At 43.0% G+C, this 26,168-nt stretch overlaps 1 protein-coding gene across 1 annotated transcript in view; it reads left to right on the top strand.

Annotated features, from left to right (window-relative positions):
- vapb (VAMP (vesicle-associated membrane protein)-associated protein B and C) overlaps positions 1–26,168 on the top strand; it is a 120,930-nt gene that overhangs the window by 91,840 nt on the left and 2,922 nt on the right. The window contains exons 3-5 of the mRNA XM_060835934.1: positions 8,940–9,043; positions 17,417–17,497; positions 24,269–24,442. Coding sequence (XP_060691917.1) covers positions 8,940–9,043; positions 17,417–17,497; positions 24,269–24,442 — 359 coding nt within the window. The remainder of the gene's footprint in view (positions 1–8,939; positions 9,044–17,416; positions 17,498–24,268; positions 24,443–26,168) is intronic.

Genomic DNA, 26,168 nt, shown 5'->3' with positions numbered 1-26,168 from the left:
TAGTAGCCTATCGCCTGGGTTTCTGGATTACTCGATCAGTGTCATTACAGGTGTCCCATGCTATCTGAAAGTAGAGCGTTCCCATGAAACCGTTCGTAAGCTGAAATGACGTAAGCAAAGAAGTAATTACTATTAATTTATATGGAAAGAATTTTGAGGGTTCCCAGACCCAAAAAAATCCTAACAAATCATACCAAATAACACGTAAAACTTAAACTAATACTAGCATATAGTAAAGGCTGTCAGAGGTTGGGGTGGTGGGAGATACAGGATACCTTAGGGTATATCTTGCTAATGGATGCACAAAATAAATCAAGAAAAAGCACAGAAGCTCACAGACACAGTTCAAAACTATGGCAGATTGATGCTGAGTTGCTGGGTGTAGTTCCTAGGGAAGGTGCTTGGCAGTGCCATTCTAGCTGTACACGCCTTTTCATAAAAGCGAAAATTCTCTTCCTGTTAGCAAAAACAGGCACTAAAGTCGGACTTCCATAACAGCGAATTGATGTAAAGTGAATGTTCAAAAAGTGAGGGGTGACTGTACCAATATACACCACCTCCCCACTTAGGTGGAGGGGTGTGTGTGCGCACGCGCACGCATGCCAAAGACTCTGTTGCCTGCGTGGTGCCAGTCTAAAGACATCTTGGGCATTGAGGCAGGAGTTGGAGGGGAGAAATCCAGTTGTTATTATCCATGTTAGTACTAACAACATTGATCGGACTAGAAAGGAGGTTCTGCTCAAACAACCTACACAGTTAGGAACTAAATTAGTAAGTAACTTCAGGATTTCAAACTGAACCTCAAGCAAACTGGCACAGATTAAATAAAGTTGAGAGTTACGTACATGGCTGATTAGAATAAGGCACCAACATGTTCTGTCTTGCAGAGGCCAAGAGCAAGTTGTCAGCATTCCTGATAAGAAGGTTCCCCTCCTCACTGATCGGTTCTTGGTCCAATATTCCCATCATTGGAACTAATGACACGGAAAGGGAAAAGGATGAGATTCTGAAGGGAGAATATAGGAAGTTAGGCAGGAATTTTAAAAGGAGGTACTCTAGGGTGAGTATTATCTAGATTAGATTACATTAAATTAGATTACTTACAGTGTGGAAACAGGCCCTTCGGCCCAACAAGTTCACACCGACCCTCTGAAGAGCAACCCATCCCAGACCCATTCCCCTACATTTACCCTTTCACCTAACACTATGGGCAATTTAGCATGGCCAATTCACCTAACCTGTACATTCTTTTTGTACTGTGGGAGGAAACCAGAGCATCCGGATGAAACCCACGCAGACACAGGGAGAATGTACAAACTCCACACAGACAGTTGCCTGAGGCGGGAATTGAATCCAGGTCTCTGGTGCTGTGAGGCAGAAGTGCTCACCACTGTGCCACTGTACTCCCGGTACTCCAAGCTATTGAGGATAGGAATAGGAAGATAGGGCAGATGAATGTGTAGCTGAGGACCTGATGCAGGGGAGAAGAGTTCACATTTTTGAATCATTGGAATCTCTTATAGGTTAGAAGCGACCTGTTCAAGAAGGACAGATGCACCTGAAGTGGAAGGGGACTAATATATTGGGGAGGATGGGGGTGGAATCCAAGGTAGACAGGCAGGAGGCTGGAAGAACACAGCAAGCCACACATCGTCTGGAGGTGGAGAAGTGGACGTTGCGGGTGAAAGCCTTCTTCAAGACTCAAGTCAAGCAGGCAGGAGCAAAGCAAAGAACGAGGTAAATTAAACTGCATTTATTTCAATGCGAGTGGTCTAACAGAGAAGCTAGATGAACTCAGGGCATGGTTAGGAACATGGGACTGGAATATCATAGCAATTACAGAGACATGGCTCAAGGATGGACAGGACTGGCAGCTTAATGTTCCAGGATACAAATGCTGTAGGGAGGATGGAAAGGGAGGCAAGAGAGGAGGGAGAGTGGCGTTTTTTAAAAATATGTTCTTATCGAAAAAATAGATTTTTTAATATTACAACAAATACAAAACAATACAAAGAACATTAGTGTGGCAGATAAATCTGTGTCCAGGTAGTTCAAAAGAGGGCCATCATGTCTTATAGAAATTCTCAGTTTTATGGTGCACCATACTTGTAAGAAAATCCAAGGGGATATGCTCCATAACCAATCTTATGCCAACCCGACAGGCCCAGGGGATTTTAGGATACCCAACCTAACAAGATTTTCTGGCACAGAGAGTGAGGATGTTGAGAAGGTTTCTCTTATGTGCATCTACAGGGAATTAATTGGGCAGGCCAAGAAGAGGAGAGATCGGGTCCTTCTCCACCCTTACACCCAAAATCCTCTTCATTGCAGCCACCACAGCACTCCACTATGTTTGAAGCCTGCCACAGGACCAGAGACAATGAGTACGAATGCCTGTACTAACTTTACACCTGGGGCATGCTGAAATTACCTTGGTTTAAATTTTGACAAATGATCCGGAGCCAAGTGGACCTCTGGAGGATCTTCAACTGTAAAGCATGGGTCCTATTGCAAATTGATATCTTTCTTGCATTTTGCCAAATATCTTCCCATGCCTCTGAGGAGACCTCAATGCCTAGCGCTCTCTCCTACACCCTGCAAAGCTGATTGAACTCAACTGAGGGGGTGCCGCGCCCCCCCCCCCCGCCCGCCCAATTGGTGATATAAAGTGCTGACAAAAAGTGTACTCTTAGCACTGAGCACCCGCCTCTTTGTTGGATTTGTAGGGATCAGTCAAAAGTGTCGTCTTTTTTGAATAAAATCACTAGCTTGAAAAAAACCAAAGAGCTCGTATTTCCGTGCTAACTGAGCAAAAGACAATTAAGTCAGCCATGCAAGACACACCCTTAGCTGCCCAATGTTTGAATTCTGAATCCATCATCCCTGGTTTTAGGGCCGCCCAGTGGCTCAGTGATTAGCACAGCTGCTTCACAGCGCCACGGACCCGGGTTTGATTCCAGCCTCGGGCAACTGTCTGTGTGGAGTTTGTACACTCTGCCTGAGTCTGTATAGGTTTCCTTCTGGTGCTCCAGTTTCCTCCCATGGGCAAAAGATGTACAGTTTAGGTCAATTGGCCATGCTAAATTGTCCATCGTGTTCAGGGATGTATAGGTTAGGTGCAGTAGTCAGGGGAAATGGTTCTGGGAGGGATACTCTTTGAAGGGGCAGTGTGGACTTAGATTAGATTACTTACAGTGTGGAAACAGGCCCTTCGGCCCAACAAGTCCACACTGACCCGCCAAAGCGCAACCCACCCATACCCCTACATTTATTTGTTGGGCTGAAGGGCCTGTTTCCACACTCAGAATTCTAAAAAAAAAGAAAACCCGGCATACCCACTATAGGTGTAAGAAAAGATGTTTTGCCAATATTGCCTTCTCTCTGCTGAATTGCCCTCTATGCTTTGATAGTATTGATAACTATTGAGTTATGGCAATATTCCTTAATATTGTCCAAAAACAGCAAGCTAGTAAGAGGGCACTTTGCCTGAGAGGTTTCGATATCTAACAATATTGGAAGAGGGTTCCCACAAGCCCAATCATTCATGTAAGATAAAAGCGAGCTCGGTTGATAGGTTTTAATGTCTGAGGCAATTGCAGTTTAGCTAATTTAATAAGGGGCTGCTTACAATGCGAAATAAAAGAGCTGAACCAGCTGTCCGACTGAACCATGAGACCGGAAGCGCCTCCCGTCTTTGAAGGTCTTATTTGATTTTGTTGAATAATTGAACAAAATTAGCTTTAAATAACTGATCAAGAACTGGAGTGATGAATATGCCCAAATACATAAAACTCTCCTGTGACCAGAATCGAGATTCGCCCTTAAGACCTAGCATCTTCGTAAGACCACCCAGTGGGATGGCCTCTGATTTTGCAAAATTAATCTTGTGCCCTGAAAAGGTGCCAAACGAGATGATGCATTGTGTCAGGAGAGGCACCGAAACTGCTGGATTTGATTTTTAAAAAAAGAGTATAGAAAAGGTATAGCCACTCAACTCGGTCAAATGCCTTCTCTGCATCTAGAGAAATCGCCAATCTCTGTATTGACTGTTGTTGACACGCTTAAATTACATTAAGCAGCCTCCTAACATTATTGGAGGATCTGCAGCCCTTTATGAAGCCTATCTGGTCCTCTTTAACAACAGAAGGTAACAGTTTCCAACCTTAGCGCAAGAGTCTTAGAGATGATTTTAAAGTCAACATTCAAGATTGAAATGGGCCTGTAAGAAGCACAGTTCTCCAGGACCTTTCCTTTTTTCAGAATAAGAGCAATACTGGCGTCTTTTAGAGGTGGTGGTAGACAGTCATGACTGTCCGAGTCATTGAACATGTTGAGCATCGGGCCTGCATCGGACAATATGCTTATAAATTCCTTATAGAATTCGCTGGGAAGTCCATCAGGACCGGGCGCCTTTCCGCTCTGAAGCTGCTTCAAAGTTTAAAAAGTTTAAAAATCCCCTACCATGATCACCCTCATTCTCACAGACAACTGAGATCTCCTTGCAAATTTGTTTGAGGGTGGTGGCGGAGGGTTGCTCTTCAGACTGGAGGCCTGTGAGTTGAAATGATAAATTGGCTAAATAATACAGGGGCATCATAGCAGATGCTACACAAATGCATGTTTATAAGGCTATTTCCTTACAATTTTTGACTAACCTGTTCAGGCATGTTATGACACATCTGTGGGACAGATGGTACTTAAACCCAGACTTTCTGGCCTACAGATAGGGACGCTACTGCTGCATCACTGTTGACCTTTCTTAATATTTCTTTTGGGTTATTATCCAGGACAGAAAATGTAGCATTGAGTGGATAAGAAAAATTGAATTAAGAATGAGTTCAAGAAAATCAAGCAGACAGGAAAAGACATAAAATTTGAAAAATCTCTTACCACTTGCCAGTTTTGATTGTTACCTGTCTGTGCTGACAAGATGCAATGGCACTGCAACAGCATAATTCTCACCAATAAAGGGCTCCTCAAGTCAACAAGTGGTGCATTTTATTGGCAATTAATCTATAAATGCAGCAACCACTTGAAATATTCAGAAGATTATGGTTTTAGTGAGGCTAACAGTGGAACAGTGCAAATTGCTCAGGAACTTCGAGTTTCTCTCACTGTCTGCCTACGCAGTGGTATTGGCTATTAAACTCAGTTATTTTCTCAGTAAATTTGGGATCATTGTTTCCTGTTAGCCTTCTGGTTTCCAGGTCTCTTCATGCCTCTTATGTTATCTTCACTATTAGGTGCGTTTTTCCTTGTAGTTGTATTTATAAGATTCAGTTTCACAAATGACTGATTTCTGAAATATTGGAGCTGTCTTTGAGGCCTCCATTGCTCTATTTTTCCTGTGCCATTGATTACAATCAGAAACCGTAAGCTTCTGGCTGTTCATCTTCTGTATCTGGGCCCTGTTAATATGTACCTTGACACATTCACACTGGGAAGCAACACACCGTTAGGAATGTTGCCTGTTGAACTGAGAATTCCTTAGCAGGGTAAAAACAATGACTGCAGATGCTGGAAACCAGATTCTGGATTAGTGGTGCTGGAAGAGCACAGAAGTTCAGGCAACATCCAAGGAGCAGTAAAATCGATGTTTCGGGCAAAAGCCCTTCATCAGAAATAAAGGCAGAGAGCCTGACGGTTGGAGAGATAAGCTAGAGGAGGGTGGAGGTGGGGAGAAAGTAGCATAGAGTACAATAGGTGAGTGGGGGAGGGGATGAAGGTGATAGATCAGGGAGGAGGGTGGAGTGGATTGGTGGAAAAGAAGATAGACAGGTAGCACAAGTCATGGGGACAGTGCTGAGCTGGAAGTTTGGAACTAGGGTGAGGTGGGGGAAGGGGAAATGAGGAAACTGGTGAAGTCCACATTGATACCCTGGGGCTGAAGTGTTCCAAGGCGGAAGATGAGGCGTTCTTCCTCCAGGCGTATGGTGGTGAGGGAACGGCAGTGAAGGAGGCCCAGGACCTCCATATCCTTGGTAGAGTGGGACGGGGAGTTGAAATGTTGGGCCACGGAGCGGTGTGGTTGATTGGTGCGGGTGTCCTGGAGATGTTCCCTAAAGCGCTCTGCTAGGAGGGGTCCAGTCTTCCCAATGTAGAGGAGACCGCATCGGGAGCAATGGATACAATAAATGATATTAGTGGATGTGCAGTAAATCTTTGATGGATGTGGAAGGCTCCTTTAGGGCCTTGGATGGAGGTGAGGTAGGAGGTGTGGGCGCAGGTTTTGCAGTTCCTGCCGTGGCAGGGGAAGGTGCCAGGATGGGAGGGTGGGTCGTAGGGGGGCGTGGACCTGACTAGGTGGTCACGGAGGGAACGGTCTTTGTGGAAGGTGGGAAGGGGTGGGGAGGGAAATATATCCCTGGTGGTGGAAATGTCGGCGGATGATTTGGTTTATGTGAAGGTTGGTAGGGTGGAAGGTGAGCACCAGGGGCATTCTGTCCTTGTTACGGTTGGAGGGGTGGGGTCTGAGGTTGGAGGTGCGGGATGTGGACAAGATGCGTTGGAGGGCATCTTTAACCACGTGGGTAGGGAAATTGCGGTCTCTGAAGAAGGAGGTCATCTGGTGTGTTCTGTGGCGGAACTGGTCCTCCTGGGAGCAGATATGGTGGAGGCGGAGGAATTGGGAATATGGGATGGCATTTTTGCAAGAGATAGGGTGGGAAGAGGTGTAATCCAGGTAGCTGTGGGAGTCGGTGGGTTTGTAAAAAATGTCAATGTCAAGTCAGCTGTCATTAATGGAGATGGAGAAGTCCAGGAAGGGGAGGAAGGTGTCAGAGATGGTCCAGGTAAATTTAAGGTCAGGGTGGAATGTGTTGGTGAAGTTGATGAATTGCTCAACCTCCTAGTGGGAGCACGAGGTGGCGCCAATGCAGTCATCAATGTAGCGGAGGAAGAGATGGGGAGTGGTGCCGATGTAATTACGGAAGATCGACTGTTCTATGTAGCCAACAAAGAGACAGTTTCCTCATTTCCCCTTCCCCCACTTCACCCTAGTTCCAAACTTCCAGCTCAGCACTGTCCCCATGACTTGTCCTACCTGCCTATCTTCTTTTCCACCTATCCACTCCACCCTCCTCCCTGACCTATCACCTTCATCCCCACCCCCACTCACCTATTGTACTCTAGGCTACTTTCTCCCCACCCCCACCCTCCTCTAGCTTATCTCTCCATTCTTCAGGCTCTCTGCCTTTATTCCTGATGAAGGGCTTTTGCCCGAAACGTAGATTTTGCTGCTCCACGGATGCTGCCTGAACTTCTGTGCTCTTCCAGCACCACTAATCCAGAATTCCTTAGCAGTGCCTAGTTATGAACCCCTTATCTCAAATCTGCATTGCAGTTTACAATAGCTTCTGCAAGATGATTGTCATTGCCACACATTTTTGGTATTCAAGGTGTTCAAGCATTTGCAGAAGCCAAACATTGTTTTCTCTTTGTGCTTCTTACTTACCTAGTGTCAGTTAGCTCAGTTAGCTTGACAGCTGGTTTTACTGCAGAGTGATGCCGGCAGTTGCAGTTTCAATTCCCAAACTGACTGTCTGTCATCATAAAGGCCCTGTGTTCTCAACCATACCTGTTGCTTGAGGCATGGTGACCCTTAAGATAAACCACCACCCGATCTCTCTTCAACAAGAGAGCAGTCCTCTGGGACTGTGATGAATTTACCTTTCCTTTCTCTTCTTTCCTCATGAACTGGTTTTGCTGATGATGGCAAGTGTCTCCAAAGCACCCTCAGATTCTAAAATGTTCAGCTGAGAAGGAATCCTTCTGCATATGTAGACATCTGAGACATTTCAAGCCTCGAAAATATCCTACATCACCAGGTACCACATGCTCTAGGCTTCAGTTATCTCTCCCAGCATTAAATGAAACTTACTTCTGTTAAATCTCTAAACAGAATGCAAGACGTAGGTGACACAGTAAGTATGATTTTACACCAGCATCTCCATTGAGTTGAGACCGCACATTGTTCTAATGTTCCACCTTCCATCTTGGTGCCTCTAAATTTGCCGCTTGATGGGATTGATGAAAAACATTATTTATTTCACAATGCAAAGTTCAAATTGTGGTTCCAAGTTCTTTCCCCTGAGCGACTGCAGAATGTTCTTGTTGAAAGCACATGGTCGCATCTCTGTTTTGCATTCCTATCCTATACGGAATAACACACACAATGACTACACTGTGTATTTCCCTATGTGAATCGGAGTTGTCCCTGAAAAAGCAAGAGGCTAATGGAAAATAAATCATTCCCAATCAATGTTATACTGTCGGGAAAAGTATTTGGGCTAATAATTGATTGATAAATTAGTAGCCTAACATTTGTCTGTGACAGTGATTTATCTTGCATGAACCCACAGTCGCTGTCTGGATACTCCATTTCATGCTGAGAAGAGAATTGAATGTAAGTTTCAACAGGTATTGACACTTAGAATGTTAGATGACTTATTTGTGTCTCGGCTTGTAGATGGGAAGGTACAGTGTCAGAAGGCTGCAGTGGAACTGAGTGGGATTCTGTGTTCAATTGCAGCAATCAAGTTACCAACTAACTGCTAACATGTTTTGGTTTACTGTCTATCCTTAACTTTTATTTTGAAAAGGTTATTTGCCCAGAATCTCTGGGAATGCACAATTTTTGTTTTTACTACTGCTATGGTGTTTTTCATAGATGTTTAGCTCGTCAAAGTATTGCAGCTTAAAGTTTAGTTTACATTTGAGGGTGGTTTAACATTATCCCTTATTGGAGATTTCACCTCTACAGCCCACAAAAACAGAAAGTGGCCAGAATATATATATGCATCATATTTATATGCAATGTCAACTTGCTGCTAACTGGGTAGATATTGTGGAGTAGCTAGTGCCCAGTGGAGAGAGGAAGACAGTAATTGGAGCAGTGCACACCTTTCTTCTCATCCACAGTGTTCTTTTTCTTTTCACAGTGATGCTACAGCCATTTGACTATGACCCCAATGAGAAAAGCAAGCACAAATTTATGGTTCAGTCCATGGTTGCTCCAGCAGACTGCCAGGATATGGAAGCAGTAGTACGTACCAGCTTTTATTACTACAATATATATTTAGATTTCATTTAATGCACTATATGAGTATTTCTGTCGTGAAAATGTCAAGTGACCCAACATCCAGAGCCTCTCAGGGAGAGAATTCTGCATTTGCATTATTCTTTGCAGTAGTCAGTCATGGAGATGTATAGCCTGGAAACAGACCCTTTGGTCCAACTGCTCCATGCCAACCACTTGTCCTAAATTAGTCTTGTCCCATTTGCTAGCATTTGGCCCATATCCCTCTAAACCATTCCTATTCAAATACCAATCCAGATGCCTTTTAAATGTTGTAATTGTTCCTCTGGCAGTTCATTCCATACATGCACCTCCCTCCGTGTCATTAAGTTGCCCCTTTTAAATCTTTTCCCTCTTAATTTAAACCTGTGCCTGCTAGCTTTGGGACTCCCTTATCCTGGGGAAAAGATCTTGGCTGTTCATCCTATCTATGCCCCTCATGATTATATAAACCTCTTATAAAGTCACCCCTCAGCTTCTGATGCTTCAGGGAAAATAACCCAGCCTATTCAGCCTGTACCTATAATTCAAACCCTCCAACTGTGGCAGCATCCACGTAAATCTTTTCAGAACCCTTTCAAGTTTAACATCTTTCCTATGGCAGAGAGATCAGAACTGATCACAGTATTCCAAAAGTGGCCTAACCAATGCCCTGTACAGCCGTAATATGACGTCCCAACTCTGATACTCAATGCACTGACCAATAAAGGCAGGTGCAAGAAAAGCCTTCTTCATTATCCTGTCTACCTGCGACTGCATTTTCAAGGAACTATGAACCTACACTCAACTATCTCTTCATTTGGCAACACTCTTCAGAACCTTACCTCAAGTGTTTTAGTCTTACCCTGATTTATCCTTCCAAATTATCTGATTTCCGAATGTCCTTGCTCACGTGTTCACACCATATTTTATTATTCTGGATTGTGTACCTTTCCTAATGATACTTAGTGTATTTTGAATACGTCAGGTAGTTCACCCTTTGATCTTCTAACCTCCAAAGAACGTAAGCCAATTTTATGCAACCAGTCTGCGTGCTTTAGCATTTCAGTCCTAGTAAAGTCACCAGTATCCCAGAAGATCACACGGCTACTCTACTCACGACTGGTGGTGAGTTTAAACTGAGGGTCACCAAACCTCAGGTGAGGTTGAGAAGGTGGGTCCTTTATTGTAACCTCAGCTTTGGTTTGGGAATTTAACCCGCACTGGTAGCATCACAAAGAAGCAATCCAGCCAACTGAGTTAACCGACCCCCATTAGTCCTGATATCATTTGGATGATTCTGGGCTTCGTACTCTCCAAAGCTAGTGTATCTTGCTCAAGCATAAACTGCCAGAATTGAACACAGTGCTTCGTTTAGGACTAACCAGTGTTCTTTATAGCTTATTCCTGTTCTCTTGAGATAAGAGCCAACAGTATTAACTATTTTGATTAGGTTTTGTTTTGCACCAGAGCCAGTCTTCAATTATTGTGTGCACAAACACAAAAATATCTTCCTCAACAGGTCTAAGGCTCTTGTCATTCTGATTTGTCTTTTCTTGGATCCAAAATGAGTTGGTTCACACATTCCAGTATTAAACTAAAACTGTCACAAGTTTGCCCATCTGCTTAGATTGGCCCCGTCCCATTGTAACCTCCCACTTCCATTTGTACAATATGTTATTGTAATCTTGCAGTTCCAATCTATTTCCAATCTATTTCCTAAACTTTAGAATAATGAGAACTGATTCCTTAAAGCAAGCACAGGGTGGTTGCAAAAAGGATGTTTCTGACTGGGTCTGTACAAGCTCCAGACCCCTAATTCATGATTTTATGGTGCAAATATGAGCTAATTTTTTTTAGATTCTCTTAGCTCTGTGGCAGATATTGCTACAAACCCACTGCATGGGAAGGGAAACAGACATTCCAAATTTTGAATATGCTTTTAGGACTGTATTTTCCCCCAGAATTAGAAATCCTGTTGACTGGGTGCTATTTATCATATATCGATGAAGATTTGCCAAAGATATATTATGCTTAAGAACACAGAGTTAGAAGCCATATATTCTGAATGCTTTGGTTGTTACTAAGCTGGAGGAACTATGACTCTTTAAGAGCACAATGAAGAGATAGATCATTTGGTAAGGAAATTGTGCAGAGTGGAAAATTGTTAATGTCAGTCATGAGGTCATAAACCTAGCATTAAATAACTGCATTTAGAGTAATGGAGATGTACAGCACGGAAACAGACCCTTCGGTCCATCTCATTCATGCCGACCAAATATGCTCACCTCATCTGGGCCCATATCCCTCTAAACCCTTCCTATTCATATACCTGTCCAGATGCCTTTTAAATGTTGAAATTGTACAGCCTCCACCATTTCATCTGTCAACTCATTCCATACATGCACCACCCTCTGTGTGAAAAAGTTGCCCCTTAGGTCCCTTTTAAAACTTCCCCCTCTCACCATAAACCTATGCCCTCCAGTTCTGGACTTCGATCATCCCAGGAAAAAGACTTCATCTATTTACACTATCCATGCCCCTGATGATTTTATAAACCTCTAAGTTCACCCCTCAGCCTCCAATGCTCCAGAGAGAACAGTACCAGCCTATTCAGCCTCTCTGTCCCTATTGCTCAAATCCACCAACCCTAGCAACATGTTTGTAAATCTTTTCTGAACCTTTTCAAGTTTCACAGCATCTTCCGATAGGAAGGAGACCAGAATTACATGCAATATTCCAAACGTGGCCTAACCAATGTCCTGTACATCCGCAACATGACCTCCCAACTCCTGTACTCATGACTCTGATCAATAAAAGAAAGCATACCAAACGTCTTCTTCACTATGCTATCTACCTGCGACTCCACTTTCAAGGAGCTATGAACCTGCACTCCAAGGTCTCTTTGTTCAGCAAAACTCCCTAGGACCTTACCATTAAGTGTATAAGTCCTGCTAAGATTTGCTTTCCCAAAATGCAGCACCTCACATTTATCTAAATTAAACTCCACTTGCCACTCCTCATCCCATTGGCCCATCTGGTACAGATCTGAGTTAACCTTCACTGTCCACTACACCTCCAATTTTGGTGTCATCTGCAAACTTACTGCCTATACCTCATATGTTCACATCCAAATAATTTATATAAATGACAAAAAGTAGTGGGCGCAGCACTGATCCTTGTGGCACTCCACTGGTCACAGGTCTCCAATCTGAAAAGTAACCCTCTACCACCACCTTCTGTCTTCAACCTTTGAGCCAATTCTGTGTCCAAATGGCTAGTTCTCCCTGTATTCCATGAGATCTAACCTTGCTAACCAGTCTCCCATGGGGAACCTTGTCTAATGCCTTACTGAAGTCCATATAGGTCACGAACACCGCTCTGTCCTCATCAGTCCTCTTGGTTACTTCCTCAAAAAACTCAATCAAGTTTGTGAGATGTAATTTCCCACACACAAAGCCATGTAGATTATCCCTAATCAGTTGTTGTCTTTCCAAATACATGTACATCCTGTCCCTCCACCAACTTGCCCTTCACTGACGTCAGGCTCACTGGCCTATAGTTCCCTGGCTTATCCTTGCCACCTTTCTTAAACAGTGGCACCACGTTAGCCAGCCTCCAATCTTCTGGCACCTCATCTGTGACTATCAGTGATATAGAGATCTCAGCTAGGGGCCCAGCAATCACTTCCCTAGCTTCCCACAGAGTTCAAGGGTACACCTAATCAGATCCTGGGCATTTTTCCGTGTTTCATGCGTTGCAAGACATCCAGCTCTTCCTCCTCTGTAATATGGACATTTTTCAAGATGTCACCATCTATTTCCTTACATTCTATACCTTCCATGTCCTTCTCCACAGTAAACACTAATGCAAAATAGTCATTAAGTATCTCCTACATCTGCAGCTGCTCTACAGAGGCTGCCTTGCTGATCTTTTGAGGGGCCCTATTCTTACCCAAGTTACTCTTTTGTCCTTAGTGTTAAGGAAAATCCAAAAGGATTTTACAAATCATTATTTGCCAAAGCTATCTCATGTCCCCTTTTTGCCCTCCTAATTTCCCTCTTAAGTATATACCTTTATACTTTTCTAAGGATTCACTTGATCTCTCCTGTCTATACCTGACCTATGCTTCCTTTTTCTTAACCGCTCCCTCAATTTCTCTAGGCATCCAGCATTCCCCAGACCTACCAGCCTTTCCTTTCACCCTAATAGGAAAAAACTGTCTCTGGATTCTCATTATCTAATTTAAGACCATAAGACATCGGAGTGGAAGTAAGGCCATTCGGCCCATCGAGTCCACTCCGCCATTCAATCATGGCTGATGGGCATTTCAACTCCACTTACCCGCATTCTCCCCGTAGGCCTTGATTCCTCGTGACATCAAGAATCTATCAATCTCTGCCTTGAAGACATTTAGCGTCCCAGCCTCCATTGCACTCTGTGGCAATGAATTCCACAGGCCCACCAGTCTCTGGCTGAAGAAATGTCTCCGCATTTCTGTTCTGAATTGACCCCCTCTAATTTTAAGGCTGTGTCCATGGGTCCTAGTCTCCTCACCTAACGGAAAAAATTTCCTAGCGTCCATCCTTTCCAAACCATGCAATATCTTGTAAGTTTCTATTAAGTCTCCCCTTAATCTTCTAAACTCCAATGAATACAATCTGAAGGCTTTCCAGTTTCCAGCCATCCCTTTACCTGCGAACATCTGCCCCCAATCAGCTTTTGAAAGTTCTTGCCTAATACCGTCAAAATTGACCTTTCTCCAATTTAGAACTTCAACTTTTAGTTCTGGTCTATCCTTTTCCATCACTGTTTTAAAACTAATAGAATTATGGTTGCTGTCCCCAAAGTGTTCCCCCACGGACACCTCCGTTACCTGCCCTGTCTTTTTTCCCAAGAGTAGGTCAAGTTTTGCACCTTCTCTAGCAGGTACATCCATATACTGAATCAGAAAATCTTCTTGTACAGGTGCACAAACCTTTATCCGAAATGCTCCAGACAAGCTGGTTTTCAGAATTCACAATTTTGTGAATTTCAGAATAAGTGGCTGTTTGATGGTGAAATCTTTCCGAAGAATAGACTTACTGTCAATAAAATGGGCCTGTAGAGAGAATTGAGGCCTACCAGTGCTGGGCCACCCTCACCCCCCCCCCCCCCCCCCCCCCCCCCCCCCATGTCGCAACTGGTGACATGTATCAAGTGGGTGTGGACTTGGCTTAACTGTTTGCACGCCAAACGACCTAGTTGATGAGAAAAACAACTACACAAAAAACCTTCGGAATTAGGAGCTTTTCAGGATTTTAGATAAAGGGTTGTCTACCTGTACACACTTAACAAATTCTTCTCCATTGAAACCCTTAACACCATGGCAGTCCCAATCTATATTTGGAAAGTTAAAATCCCCGACCATAAGCACCCTATTATTCTTACAGATAACTGAAATCTCCTTACAAATTTGTTTCTCAATTTTCCGATAACTGTAAGGGGGTCTATAATACAATCCAAATAAGGTGATCATCCCTTTCGTATTTCTCAGTTCCACCCAAATAACAGTATATTAATCCCCGTCCAATTCAGGTGCAATCCATCCTTCTTGTACAGGTCGCTTCTACCCCAGAAAAGATTCCACTGATCCTAAAATATGAATCCTTCTCCCATGCACCAGCTCCTCAGCCATGCATTCATCTGCTCTATCGTCCTATTCCTACCCTCACTAGCTCATAGCACTGGAAATAATCCAGATATTACTACTTATGAGGACCTTATTTTTAAATTTTCGCATAACTTTCTATATTCCCCCTTCAGAATCTCATCCTTTTATCTTCCTAAACGGTTAGTTCAAATGTGTTCAATTACTTCCAGTTGATCCCTCTCCCCTTTGAGAACAGTCTGCACCCTCTCAGAGACATTCTTGATCCTGACACCAGGGAGGCAACACACCATTCTGATTTTTCACTGCTGGCCGCAGAAACGTTTATCTGTGCCTGACTAGAGAGTCCTCTAACACAATCGATCGCTTGGAACCCGATGTACCCCTCATTAGAGCCTGTCTTGATACCAGAAATTTGGCTGTTTGTGCTACGTTTCCCTGAGAATCCATCACTCCCTACATTTTCCAAAACAGCATTCTTGTTTGAAATGGAGACAGCCACAGAAGACTCCTGTTCTACCTGCCTACCTTTCTTGGAGTTAACCCATCTGTCTGACTGTATCTGCGGCTTTTCTACCTTCCTATAACTGCCATCCGTCACACCCCCTTGCTCTCTAAGTTCCTCGTTGCCTCCAACTGTCGCTCCAACCGATCCATGCAGTCTGATAGAGTCATAGAGATGTAGGATTCGCAACCAAAGACATTTATTGCAGATATAATCCTCAGTAACACGTAAACTCTCTCTAAACTCCAACATCCAACAGGAAGAGCATATCACTCTATTAAAGACCATTTTTGCTCCTTCGCAATCTATAGACCCAGAAAATAGCACCGTCTTACTGCTCTAAACAAGCACTGCTCCAGGCTAACTTAATACTTTTGGCTTATATTTTTAAAATTTAGTCAAGAGACAGATCTTAATAAAACATGTAATCAAGAAAGAACCCACTCTAACCGCTATTGTAGATTTACAGCAAGGCTACACTTAAAATTATGCACTTATTGTTTCTGTGCTGTGCCTTCTGGGAAACAGGTTCCTCCAAGATCAGTTATGAATTTTGCTGTTTAAGTTTTCTGAGATGCACTCCGATGTCCAGAGATACATGAATTCAAAGAGCGAAGGCAGTAACTGCGCAGGTTCACTGTTACGTTAGTTAGCCGTGTAGGTTTCTCTCTCTTTCCTTTATCATTTCTGTGCTGCCTCCTGTCTTCCCCCCTTTTAAAAGTGCCCTTATTTTGACTTTTTTCTCCAAAGTTCCAAAACAACGCAACAGCATATAAAACAGTATTGTTGCTCCTGGAATTCGAGGAAATCACTTCCAGCATCTAAAATACCTCAAAAAAAGGAGCAACTCGTACAGCCGCAAATTTTCCTGCCCTCCATCTTGGATTACCCAGAATCCTCCCCTTTTGCTGCCTGTTAAAATGGTTTTCTGTCTGTGCTGGAGATCACTAATTACAAGGCTATATTTAGATATCCAGTAACAGTGGAAAGTGCTCATTCAAGGCTGCTACTAATGTCCATAAAGCAGGTTGGACAGGAAAATCATATTTAATTTAGCCTTTCTGCCACAGATAGTCAGGAGAAGCAGATGACAACAGCATACTGCAAAGTCATTCTACTGATAATGGTAATTTTAACATATTTGTGCTCATAAGACCAATACCACTCATTCCTAAAGTGCAGAATTAAAATGAGTAAACTCCAATATTGCTTCTTACCACACCCTCCATTTTCGTCTGAATCTTTTCTGTCCCTCTGCAACCACCTCTGTCTCAACATGCACACACCACGCACATGCTCTTACACTCCGCACGCGCGCGCTCACCCCAGGAGAAAGTGATGGCAGCAGATGCTGGAGATCAGAGTCAAGAGTGTGATGCTGGAAAAGTACTGCAGGTAAGGCAGCATCCGAGAAGCAGGAGAATCGACGTTTTGGATATATAAGCCCTTCATTCTCATTCCTGATGAAGGGCTTATGCCTGAAACGTCGATTCTCCTCCTCGGACGCTGCCTGACCTGCTATGCTTTTCCAGCACCACAGTCTCGACTCTCATACTCCCCACGCACACCGCACACTCCCCCCATGCTCATGCACACAACTCATGCTCAATGCCCCCCCCAAAAAAAAGCACATCCGCACCCCCACACATACTCTCCCTGGATCTGTTGATCTCTCTGCTGCTCCCAAAATCCATTATTCTTTCTTCACTCACTTACTCCTACCCTACACTCAGTTGTTGCCCTCAGTCATTATTCCCACCATCACATTACACACACTGTTTACACATAAAATTTAAGACTGGCAATCAGTGCCACGAAACATTAGTACTGACAAACTCACTGAGTGTTGTGTTTCTGAGTTTGATGTATTACAATCTATGTCTGAATTTGAGCCTCTTTGGTATAGTTTGTGTAAAATTAAATCTTATTCGATGTCCTTCTACTGGCTCACCTCCTGTTTGAGCTTGCCAGCTATGTGTCATAAGCAGTGAGTCACAAATGAAAGTGAATTTTGACCAGTGTCATCTGTTGGATCATCAAATTGGGCTCCCACTGTCTGCCTCAGTGAACTACCTGAGATCCTCCACATATTTCAATTCCTGGTATAACAGGCCACCTGAGTGTGAAATGGATCTTTTGCTCCTCTATTAGTTTACAAGGGGTTGTCAGTGATTAAACACTTAACCTGTTTATTGATTCTTTCCAGTGGAAAGAGGCAAAGCCCGATGATTTGATGGATTCCAAGCTGCGGTGCGTCTTTGAACTGCCCTCTGAGAATGAGAAAACAGTAAGTTGAAAAGCTTCTTGTCTGGAAGGGAGGAAGGGAGCTCCAGCCCTGGGGATTTTCCAACTAAGATCAGCACCTGGTGATCACTTGAGATGGTATTCTAGCTACAGTAGTGCGTGCCCAAAATTGGAACATAGCAAGCGGGCATTTTATGATCAGGGTAATTACATGCCTGACTGAGACGTAATTCAATTTAATTTTAACCACTAATACTTTGAAGGTTGCAACTTGATGGAAATGGCAGGAAACTTCAAGGTAGTTGATTGAAGGTACAAACTTAAGCTACACAAAACTAAGGGGAGAAAGTGAGGATTGCAGATGCTGGAGATCAGAGCTGAAAATGTGTTGCTGGAAAAGCGCAACAGGTCAGGCAGCATCCAAGGAACAGGAGGATCGACGTTTCGGGCATGAGTCCTTCATCAGGAATCATTCCTGAAGAAGGGCTCATGCCCGAAATGTCGATTCTCCTGCTCCTCAGATGTTGCCTGACCGGCTGTGTTTTTCCAACACCACACTCTTCGACTCTTAACTGGATTTTATGATGGATGCTATAACTGTGTGTTTGTGTACATTCAGTATCATTTCATATTCAGTCTTTGTCAGTAGAGGAACCAGATATTTTGTACACGGTTATGACATTTCAAGTGCTCATCCACGTACTTTTAAAATGTGAGGTTTCCTGTCTCTATTACCCTCGGAGGCAGTGTGTTCTGGATTCCTGCCACCCTCTGAGTGAAAAGAAGCTTCCTCAAATTCTCCTTCCCTTCGCTCTAATATTATGCCTCTTCGTTATTGACTCTTCAATTAAGAGGAACAGTTGCTTCCTATCCACCCTGTCCATATACTTCATATATCTCAATCAGGAACCCCACTCCTCCTGTCTTCTCAGCTTTACAGAAAACAACCCAAGCCTATTCAGCCTCCCTTCGCTGCAAAAATGCTCAAACCCAGGCAACAGCTTGGTGAATCTTGTCTGCACCTCCTCCAGTGCAACCACACCCTTCCTATTGTATGGTGGCTCCATGAAACTATGAGGCCTAGTTCTATACTTCCCTACAAGTAGTACATTCTCTCGTAATCTAATCTACAAGCCACTTCAGGATCATGTATTTTCAATTACATCTCCTCTCATGCCTCTTAAATTCCAACCCCTTTATCCTAGGAGTCATCCTACTGAAAGTTCTCTGATCTACCTCCATTGCTGGGGGGAAATATCCCACCCACCAAACCAAGTCACTGTCACCATAAATAAGGAGACCAAAAGTATGTGGACACTCCACATGCAATCTCACTAATATGTCACCTCTAAACAGTACAACATGTCACTTGCCTTCATGGACTACCTGGCAATATTTTGTCGTTCATTTAAAAGAATGCCTGCTTCCCTTTGTTCTGAGCGATCTGCGGCCTATTTCAATAGAGTCATACAGATATAGAGCACAAAAACAGACCCTTCGGTCCAACTCGTCCATGGAAACCAGATATCCTAAATAATTTTAGTCCCGTATAACTCTAAATCCTCCCTATTCAGATACCCATCCAGATGCTTTTTAAATGTTGTAATTGTAGCAGCCTTCACCGCTTCCTCTGACAACTCATTCCACACACACATACAGTACCCTTTCCATGAAAAAGTTGCCCCTTAGGTCCTTTGAAATCTTTCCCTTTGCACCTTAAACCTATGACCCCTAGTTTTGGACTCCCCCACCCCAGGGAAAAGATCTTGGCTGTTTATCCTATCCATGCCCTTCATGGTTTTAAAAATCTCCATAAGGTCACCCGTCAACCTCTGATGCTCCAGGGAAAATAGTCCTAGTCTACTCAGCCTCTCCCTTTAGTTCAAACCCTCCAAATCTGACAACATCCTTGTAAATCTTTTATGAACCTTTTTAAGTTTCACAACATCCTTCCCATTACAAGGAGCCAGAATTGAACGCAGTATTTCAGTAGTGGCCTAACCAATGTTCTGTACCGCTGCGACGTAGAATAATGCAGGCCCTTCGACCCTCGATGTTGTGCCAACCTTTTATCCTACTCTAAGATCAAACTTACATACCATTCGTTTTACTATCATCTATGTGCTATCCAAGAGTCGTTTAAATGTCCTTAATGTATCTGACTGTACTACCACTGCTGGCAGTGCATTCCACTCACCCACCACTGTGTAAAGAACCTATCTCTGACATCTCCTCTAAACTTTCCTCTAATCATCTTCAAATTCTGCCCCCCTCGTGATAGCCATTTCTGCCCTGGGAAAAGAGTCTCTGGCTATCGACTCTATCTATGCCTCTCAATGCCTTGTACACCTCTAGCAAATCACCTCTCATCCTTCTTTGTTCCAATGAAAAAAGACCTCCCAACTCATATATTTAATGCGCTAACCAGTAAAGGCAAGCATACCAAACACCCCCTTCACTATCCTATCTACCTGTGACTCCACTTTCAAAGAACCTGAACCTGCACTTCACAGTCTCTTTGTGCCATTAAGTGTATAAGTCCTGCCCTGATTTGCTTTTCCAAAATGCAGCACCTCACATTTATCTAAATTAAACTCCATCTGCCAATCCTTGGCCTATTGGCCCATCTGATCAAGACCACTACACCTCCAATTTTGATGTCATCTGCAAACTTACTAACCATACCTCCAATGTTCCCTTCCAGTTCATTTATAGAAATGACGTAAAGCAGTGGACCCAGCACCAATCCTTGTGACACCCTGCTGGTCACAGGCCTCCAGTCTGAAAAGCAACGCTCCACAACCATCCTTTGTCTTCTACCTTCGAGCTAGTTCTGTGTCCAACTGGAGTCCCTCATCTATGAAGTGTACCCTAATTTATAGTGGGACCAGGCTTCAGTTGTGAGTTGGATTGCTGTTTCATCTTGTTCACACCCATCTTGATGCCAGGAAACGAATGATGTTTTGGACAACACACCTGAATGAACTACAATCAGCCACATCTTTGACCTCACCTAATTACATATTAGGTTGCATTTAACAGTACATATGTCCCAATGGATCGATAATCATTTCTTCCCTTCATATGAAACTCCTTCCATCCTGCTTCATTAAATAAGAGCACAGTTTCAATGCATCTAAGCCAATCTTGTGCCAGTGAGTTCCACATCCTCACCATTCTCCAGGCAAATTAGTTTCCCCCAAATTCCTTACTGAAATTAAGAATGACTATCTGCAAGATATTTTCTAACCAGCTTGTTCAGAGATGTTATTGCACAGCTCTGGAGCAGATGAGACTTAGCTGGCTCAGAGATAAGAACACTATCACTGCACCAAAAGAGTCTCAATGACCATCACATACTTATGGCACCTTGTTCAGACACTTCCCCCTCTCTCTCTCTCTCTCTCTCTCTCACATCGAGTCCTCTGCTGGCAAATGTTCCAAATTGAACTCACCTGTTGTAGTCTCTAATTTAGGAAGTCATCCTGTGCCTGTGCTAGAAACAAGTGGGACAGCTTTAATCTGTGTACAATTGGTAGGTGGCTGCTCCCTCCATGTCCATCAACACAGTCAGTTGGTGGAAAGTTCAGAGTTTAAGTTGGAGAAGCCGTCTTTTAGAATGCTTGACAAGCACCATGAAGTGCAGTGCCACACCATGCAAGCTGTGAGACCTGTACAGGTTTTCCCATCTCAGTTTGAGCCACTCTTGGATTGCTTTAATTGGTAACTTAGTGCCCCTAGGCTAAGGAACTCAAAACTCCAGATCAACAGGATCCCAGCATTAAGGCAGTAGCCCCAAAAGGAATGTACGTGAATGTGGATGTCTGAGAGACCTCGGTAACATAGCCTGACTCCACACTAGGCTCTCACATTCTAACCGGCTGTTAGCAGCTGTCAAACCCTACCACACTTCCATCTTGAGAAACGTAGAACATGGCCAGGATAGAAAATGATAAGTTACATTATTTGAGTTTGCTGGTATGTAAGGTGAGAACGAATTAGGGGAGATTTTGTCATCTTTGCAATGGGTAGACACCGATAACAAAATACTTGGAAAGGAAACACTTCCAGGGCTACTGGAGGAAAGAGTGAGACCAGCTCGGCCAACCTGAAAGGGCTAACATCGTCACAAACCTCTGAATGGTCTTCTGTACTGGGACACACCCTCAAATTTATAATCCACTCAAAATGTGGAAAATGTGCTTTTGCTGGAGCAGCCCCATGAGCTGCTTCTGTTTCACAGCTACACACTGTGCAAATCAAAAATGTGAAATATCAGTGGTGGGACAGAGATGTCTATGGGAGATATTTGTCACCTTATTTTGAAAGACCAGAGGGTATTGTATTATTAAATGTATAACTCCGCAACATTTTCTCTTAATGTTTCAGTGGCGTCCAGTACACAGAAAGAGAAATGTAAGGATGTAAATGTAATCCCTCACGGTTGTGAGATTAATGTTGTCTTGGATTGACCGTTTTATCCTAACCAGTTCTTGGATGTGGTGATGTCATGATATATAATATACGTGGTGTGACACTCCCCTTCAGCACATACTGACTTCAGCCCCAGTAACACTACTGTTCACATCGCATGGTCCAATACCGTGCTTCAAATGGTGGGAGTCTATTGGAAACAAGCTCTTGTTCTTTCTATGCCATATCACTAGCCCATTTTAAGGAATGGGCTAATGTAAACCCATCCTGTGCTGTAAGTATGTAAGAATAGAGTCTCATTGCAATCAAGAGGTGCCTCTCACAAGGACTCTTGCCAGACTTTGCCATTTTGAATTTTTCACTTCTGGTGGGTTATTGAGAAATCTGAAATCTCGTTCCTTTTCTTGCACAGGGTGTAAGAGGTTGCTTGTAAAGTTTTCAAATTCCACTCCATAAATATAATTATTTTCTCAACCTGTTCTGGCTCCACAATGGAGTGGAAATCAGGAGTTCATTGTAGGAATGTTGTCAGGCTGTCTACAACTTTTGTCGTAGTTTGTTGCGGAATTCCTGAAAGTGGACCTCTCTGCTTAGGGTTAATCTACCAATTCCACTTACTGTTAGTGATGTAAGGTATCATTATATAATGAACAATCTTCATACCTACCCCTCCATGTCACACTTCCCCATTAAGAGTTGTAGTGGTCTGCAGTGTTTTACAAAAGGACACACAGGAGCTCCCACAACCAGGCGGCTTTGACAATTCAAACTACCTCATTATAGATTGTGTGACAGTATATTACAGGACACATAATCAGGGCAAGTATAAGATCTTAAATATTGTTATTCTTGACACATTTTTTTCTTGCAGCATCAGCTGTAATGTTCAATATTATGATGGCATCCCTACCGTTAACTTAATGTATCTGTACGTATGAACATGTACTATCTGTTCAAGGTCCATGCCAGATACCTAGTGTACTAAATAAGTGCTTGTGCGCACTTGTGTGTGTGTGTGAAGACTTACTAAAATAAGATTTAGGTGATTTGTAATAATACCCTTAAAGGCATGCAACCCACTTGAAAACTAAACAGTGAGTGTACCTATTCAAAACTAAAAGATGTGTGATTGTCCTTGGCCAGGATGGTGTGCATAAAACAAACTCAGTCTAGTGTTCACCATATCCACTTCCCAGTTGTTTTATGGCAAATGCTAAAACTCTGAATGGTTTAATCCATGCACTGTCCTTTCCCTTACCAACTTTGACAGCTCTTGCTGTCCATTTCTGATACTTCCTGCTTTCCTTCATGTTCTACTTTTAACTTGCATTTGTCTTTACCTGTGTTTCCAATCCTCATGCAATTGAATAGCACAAAGGACAGTTGAGAAGATGCGGTGTGCATTCCACAGGATCCCTCACCCTTTGAAGAAACTTACTTCAGTTGCCGTCAATTTCTCAGTGGCATCCGTTACTTATTGCATCGTTATTGTTGGAATTTTTTACCAGTCACCATGTCGTGAAATCTCTGTAAATCCATGCATCTACAAATACATCCACACCTGAATGTAATGCAACAGTGTTTTCACTCCTCAGAACTGTGTGCAACTTCAGCCTGGACAGAAACATTAAGAAGGGTTTTAGTGGAACAAGCATACTCAATCTGAGAGCATTGTTCTGTAGAATTTGCTGATTATCGACTTTCTCAAAGGCCATGCATTGTCAGATTTAACTGCCAGCGAGAGTAGTGTTGCTGATCTAGAACTGGGGAGTTCAGACTTCCTCATTCAGTGCTTTATCCTAGGTGTCCCCCAATACTTAGGCAAGAGGGAAAAAAATTAGTGTCCTTTATTTCAGTTAAAGAAGGAACTTGTATATATGGTGGTCTTCCACCTGCTTATGCCACCCTTAAGTGATTTACAGTCAGTACATTCTTATGTTCATTATGGTTTCGTAACTAGAGTAGCTAATGCAAACGCACAAACAATCCCTCAAATTGCAAAATAGGTGACCATATGAATTGATTTTGATGTTGATTAAGCAATGAGCATTAACCGGGAGAGCTCCTCTGCTTTAGGACTTTAGCTGAATATCTCACCAAGCGATAATGCGTCCACCAATACAGTCCTCACTCAGTGATGCATTGGCCTACAGACCAGAGTATGTCCTGTCGGACTGTTTGAACCTTTGAGAGCCTCACTTGGAGGTGAGAATGCTGCTATTTATCCCAACTGCCAGTGAGCAAAATCCCTATCTCCTGTGTCACTAACTTGTAACAGAACTGATAACTATGTTAAATCATTCTAATCTAAATAATTTTAGATTCAAATGTGGCACTTTTATTTCATTTTATTTAATTTTTTTTGGACCATTTTCTGCAGCATGAGCTGGAGATGAATAAAGTCACTTCCACTTCACTGAAAACAGAAGCCTCCATGATGACAAAATCAACCAGCTCCTCCCTGGATGATTCAGACTTGAGGAAAGTGATGGACGACTGCAGGATACTTAAATCAGAGGTTCAGAGACTCCGTGAGGAGAACAAACAATTAAAGGTGAGGCTTCCTGGATGAAAACAGAAGAGGTGGATTGATGTACTGTTCACCACCTTGGAATATTCAAAGCGCTTTGCAGCTGTGAAATCCTTTGGAAGTAAGGCTGTAAGGAAAAGCTAAGGAACCAAAGACTAGTGAGCCTTACGTAAGCTATAGGAGGGATAAGATTTACGTGCATTTGGAAAGGTAAAGACCAATTAGATGTAGCTGGCATGGTTTTGTGCTTGGGAAATAATGTCTCACTAACTTGAATCAGTTTTTTGAAGAGGTAACAAAGAACATTGAAGGCAGAATGATAGACATTGCCTACGTGGACTTCACTAAAATATTCGACAGAGTTCTGCGTGGTAGACTGGTTAGTAAGGTTAGATCACATAGGTTCCAGAGGAAGCTAGCCAGTTGAATACATAACTGACTTGAGGGTGGTAGTGGAGCAATGTTCTTAAGACTGGAAGTCTATGACTGTGGTGTGCTGTAAGGATCCATCCTGAGTCCATTGCTTTTCTCATTTACATAAATGATTTAGATGTGAATACTGGAGATATGGTTAGTAAGTTTGCAGATGACACCAAAATAGGTGGAGTGGTGGGCAATGAAGATTATTATCTCAGAATACAATGGGACCTTAATCAGATGGGCCAATGGGCTGAGGAGTGGCAGGTGGAACTTAATTTAGATAAATGCAAGCTATTGCATTTTGGTTGAGTAAATAGGCTGGGGCTATTTTGCCTGGATCATTGGAGACCAAGGGGTGAACTTTTAGAAGTTTATAAAATTATGAGGAGCATGTATAGGGTCTTTTGCCTGGGATAGGACAATTCAAAACTAGAAGCCTTAGGTTTAAAGCGAGAGGGGAAAGACTTAAAAAGGAGCTGAAGGTATATTTTTCAAATATGGGTTGTGCATGTCTGGTGGTGGTGGAGCCCAATACAATTTCAGATTTTAAAAGCCATCTGAATGGACATATGAATAGGAAGGTGTTAGAGTGATATAGGCTATTTGCTGACAATTGGGATAAGATTAGTTTGGGATGTTTGGTTGGTGTAGATGAGTTGGACTGAAGGGTCTGTTTTCGTGTTGTATGACTCTATGATTCTCTGTAACACCCCAAACCTGGTAATCAATTTGTAACAAATCAAGCTCCCACAAGTAGCAATGTAATAATAAGCAGGTCATCTCTTTATAGCCCTTATTGAAAGACTGTAAAAGTTATCTTTTTAGTTTTATTTTTTATTTTCCTAATTTATACTATGTATATCTGTAATGTTGTGTAATGTTTTTTCTTTATTTTCTCTATTTTTGTATCTAAGATGATGCCATGTGTTGGTGACATTATACACTTTTCACTGTACTCCTGTGCTTTTGTAACTGAAGTACATGTGACAATAAACCTAATTCTAATTCTGTTGGTGATAACCAAGGGTCAATTGTTGGTCAGGCCAACTGGGCAAGTACCCTACCTCCTCAAAATAATCTGTGAGGTTTTTTTGATTAGATTAGATTCCCTACAGTGTGGAAACAGGCCCTTCGATCCAACCAGTCCACACCGACCCTCCGAAGAGTAACCCACCCAGGCCCATTTCCCTCTGACTAATGCACCTAACACTAGGGGCAATTTAGCACGGCCAATTCACCTGACCTGCACATCTCTGGACTGTAGGAGGAAACTGGAGCACCCAGAGGACACTCACACAGACACGAGGAGAATGTGCAAACTCCACACAGA

This window comes from Hemiscyllium ocellatum, chromosome 15 (genome assembly GCF_020745735.1).
Source record: "Hemiscyllium ocellatum isolate sHemOce1 chromosome 15, sHemOce1.pat.X.cur, whole genome shotgun sequence".
In the NCBI taxonomy this organism is placed as follows: Eukaryota; Metazoa; Chordata; class Chondrichthyes; order Orectolobiformes; family Hemiscylliidae; genus Hemiscyllium; species Hemiscyllium ocellatum.
The sequence above is the reverse complement of the archived record's forward strand: the minus strand, read 5'-3'. Positions and strand labels throughout refer to the sequence as shown.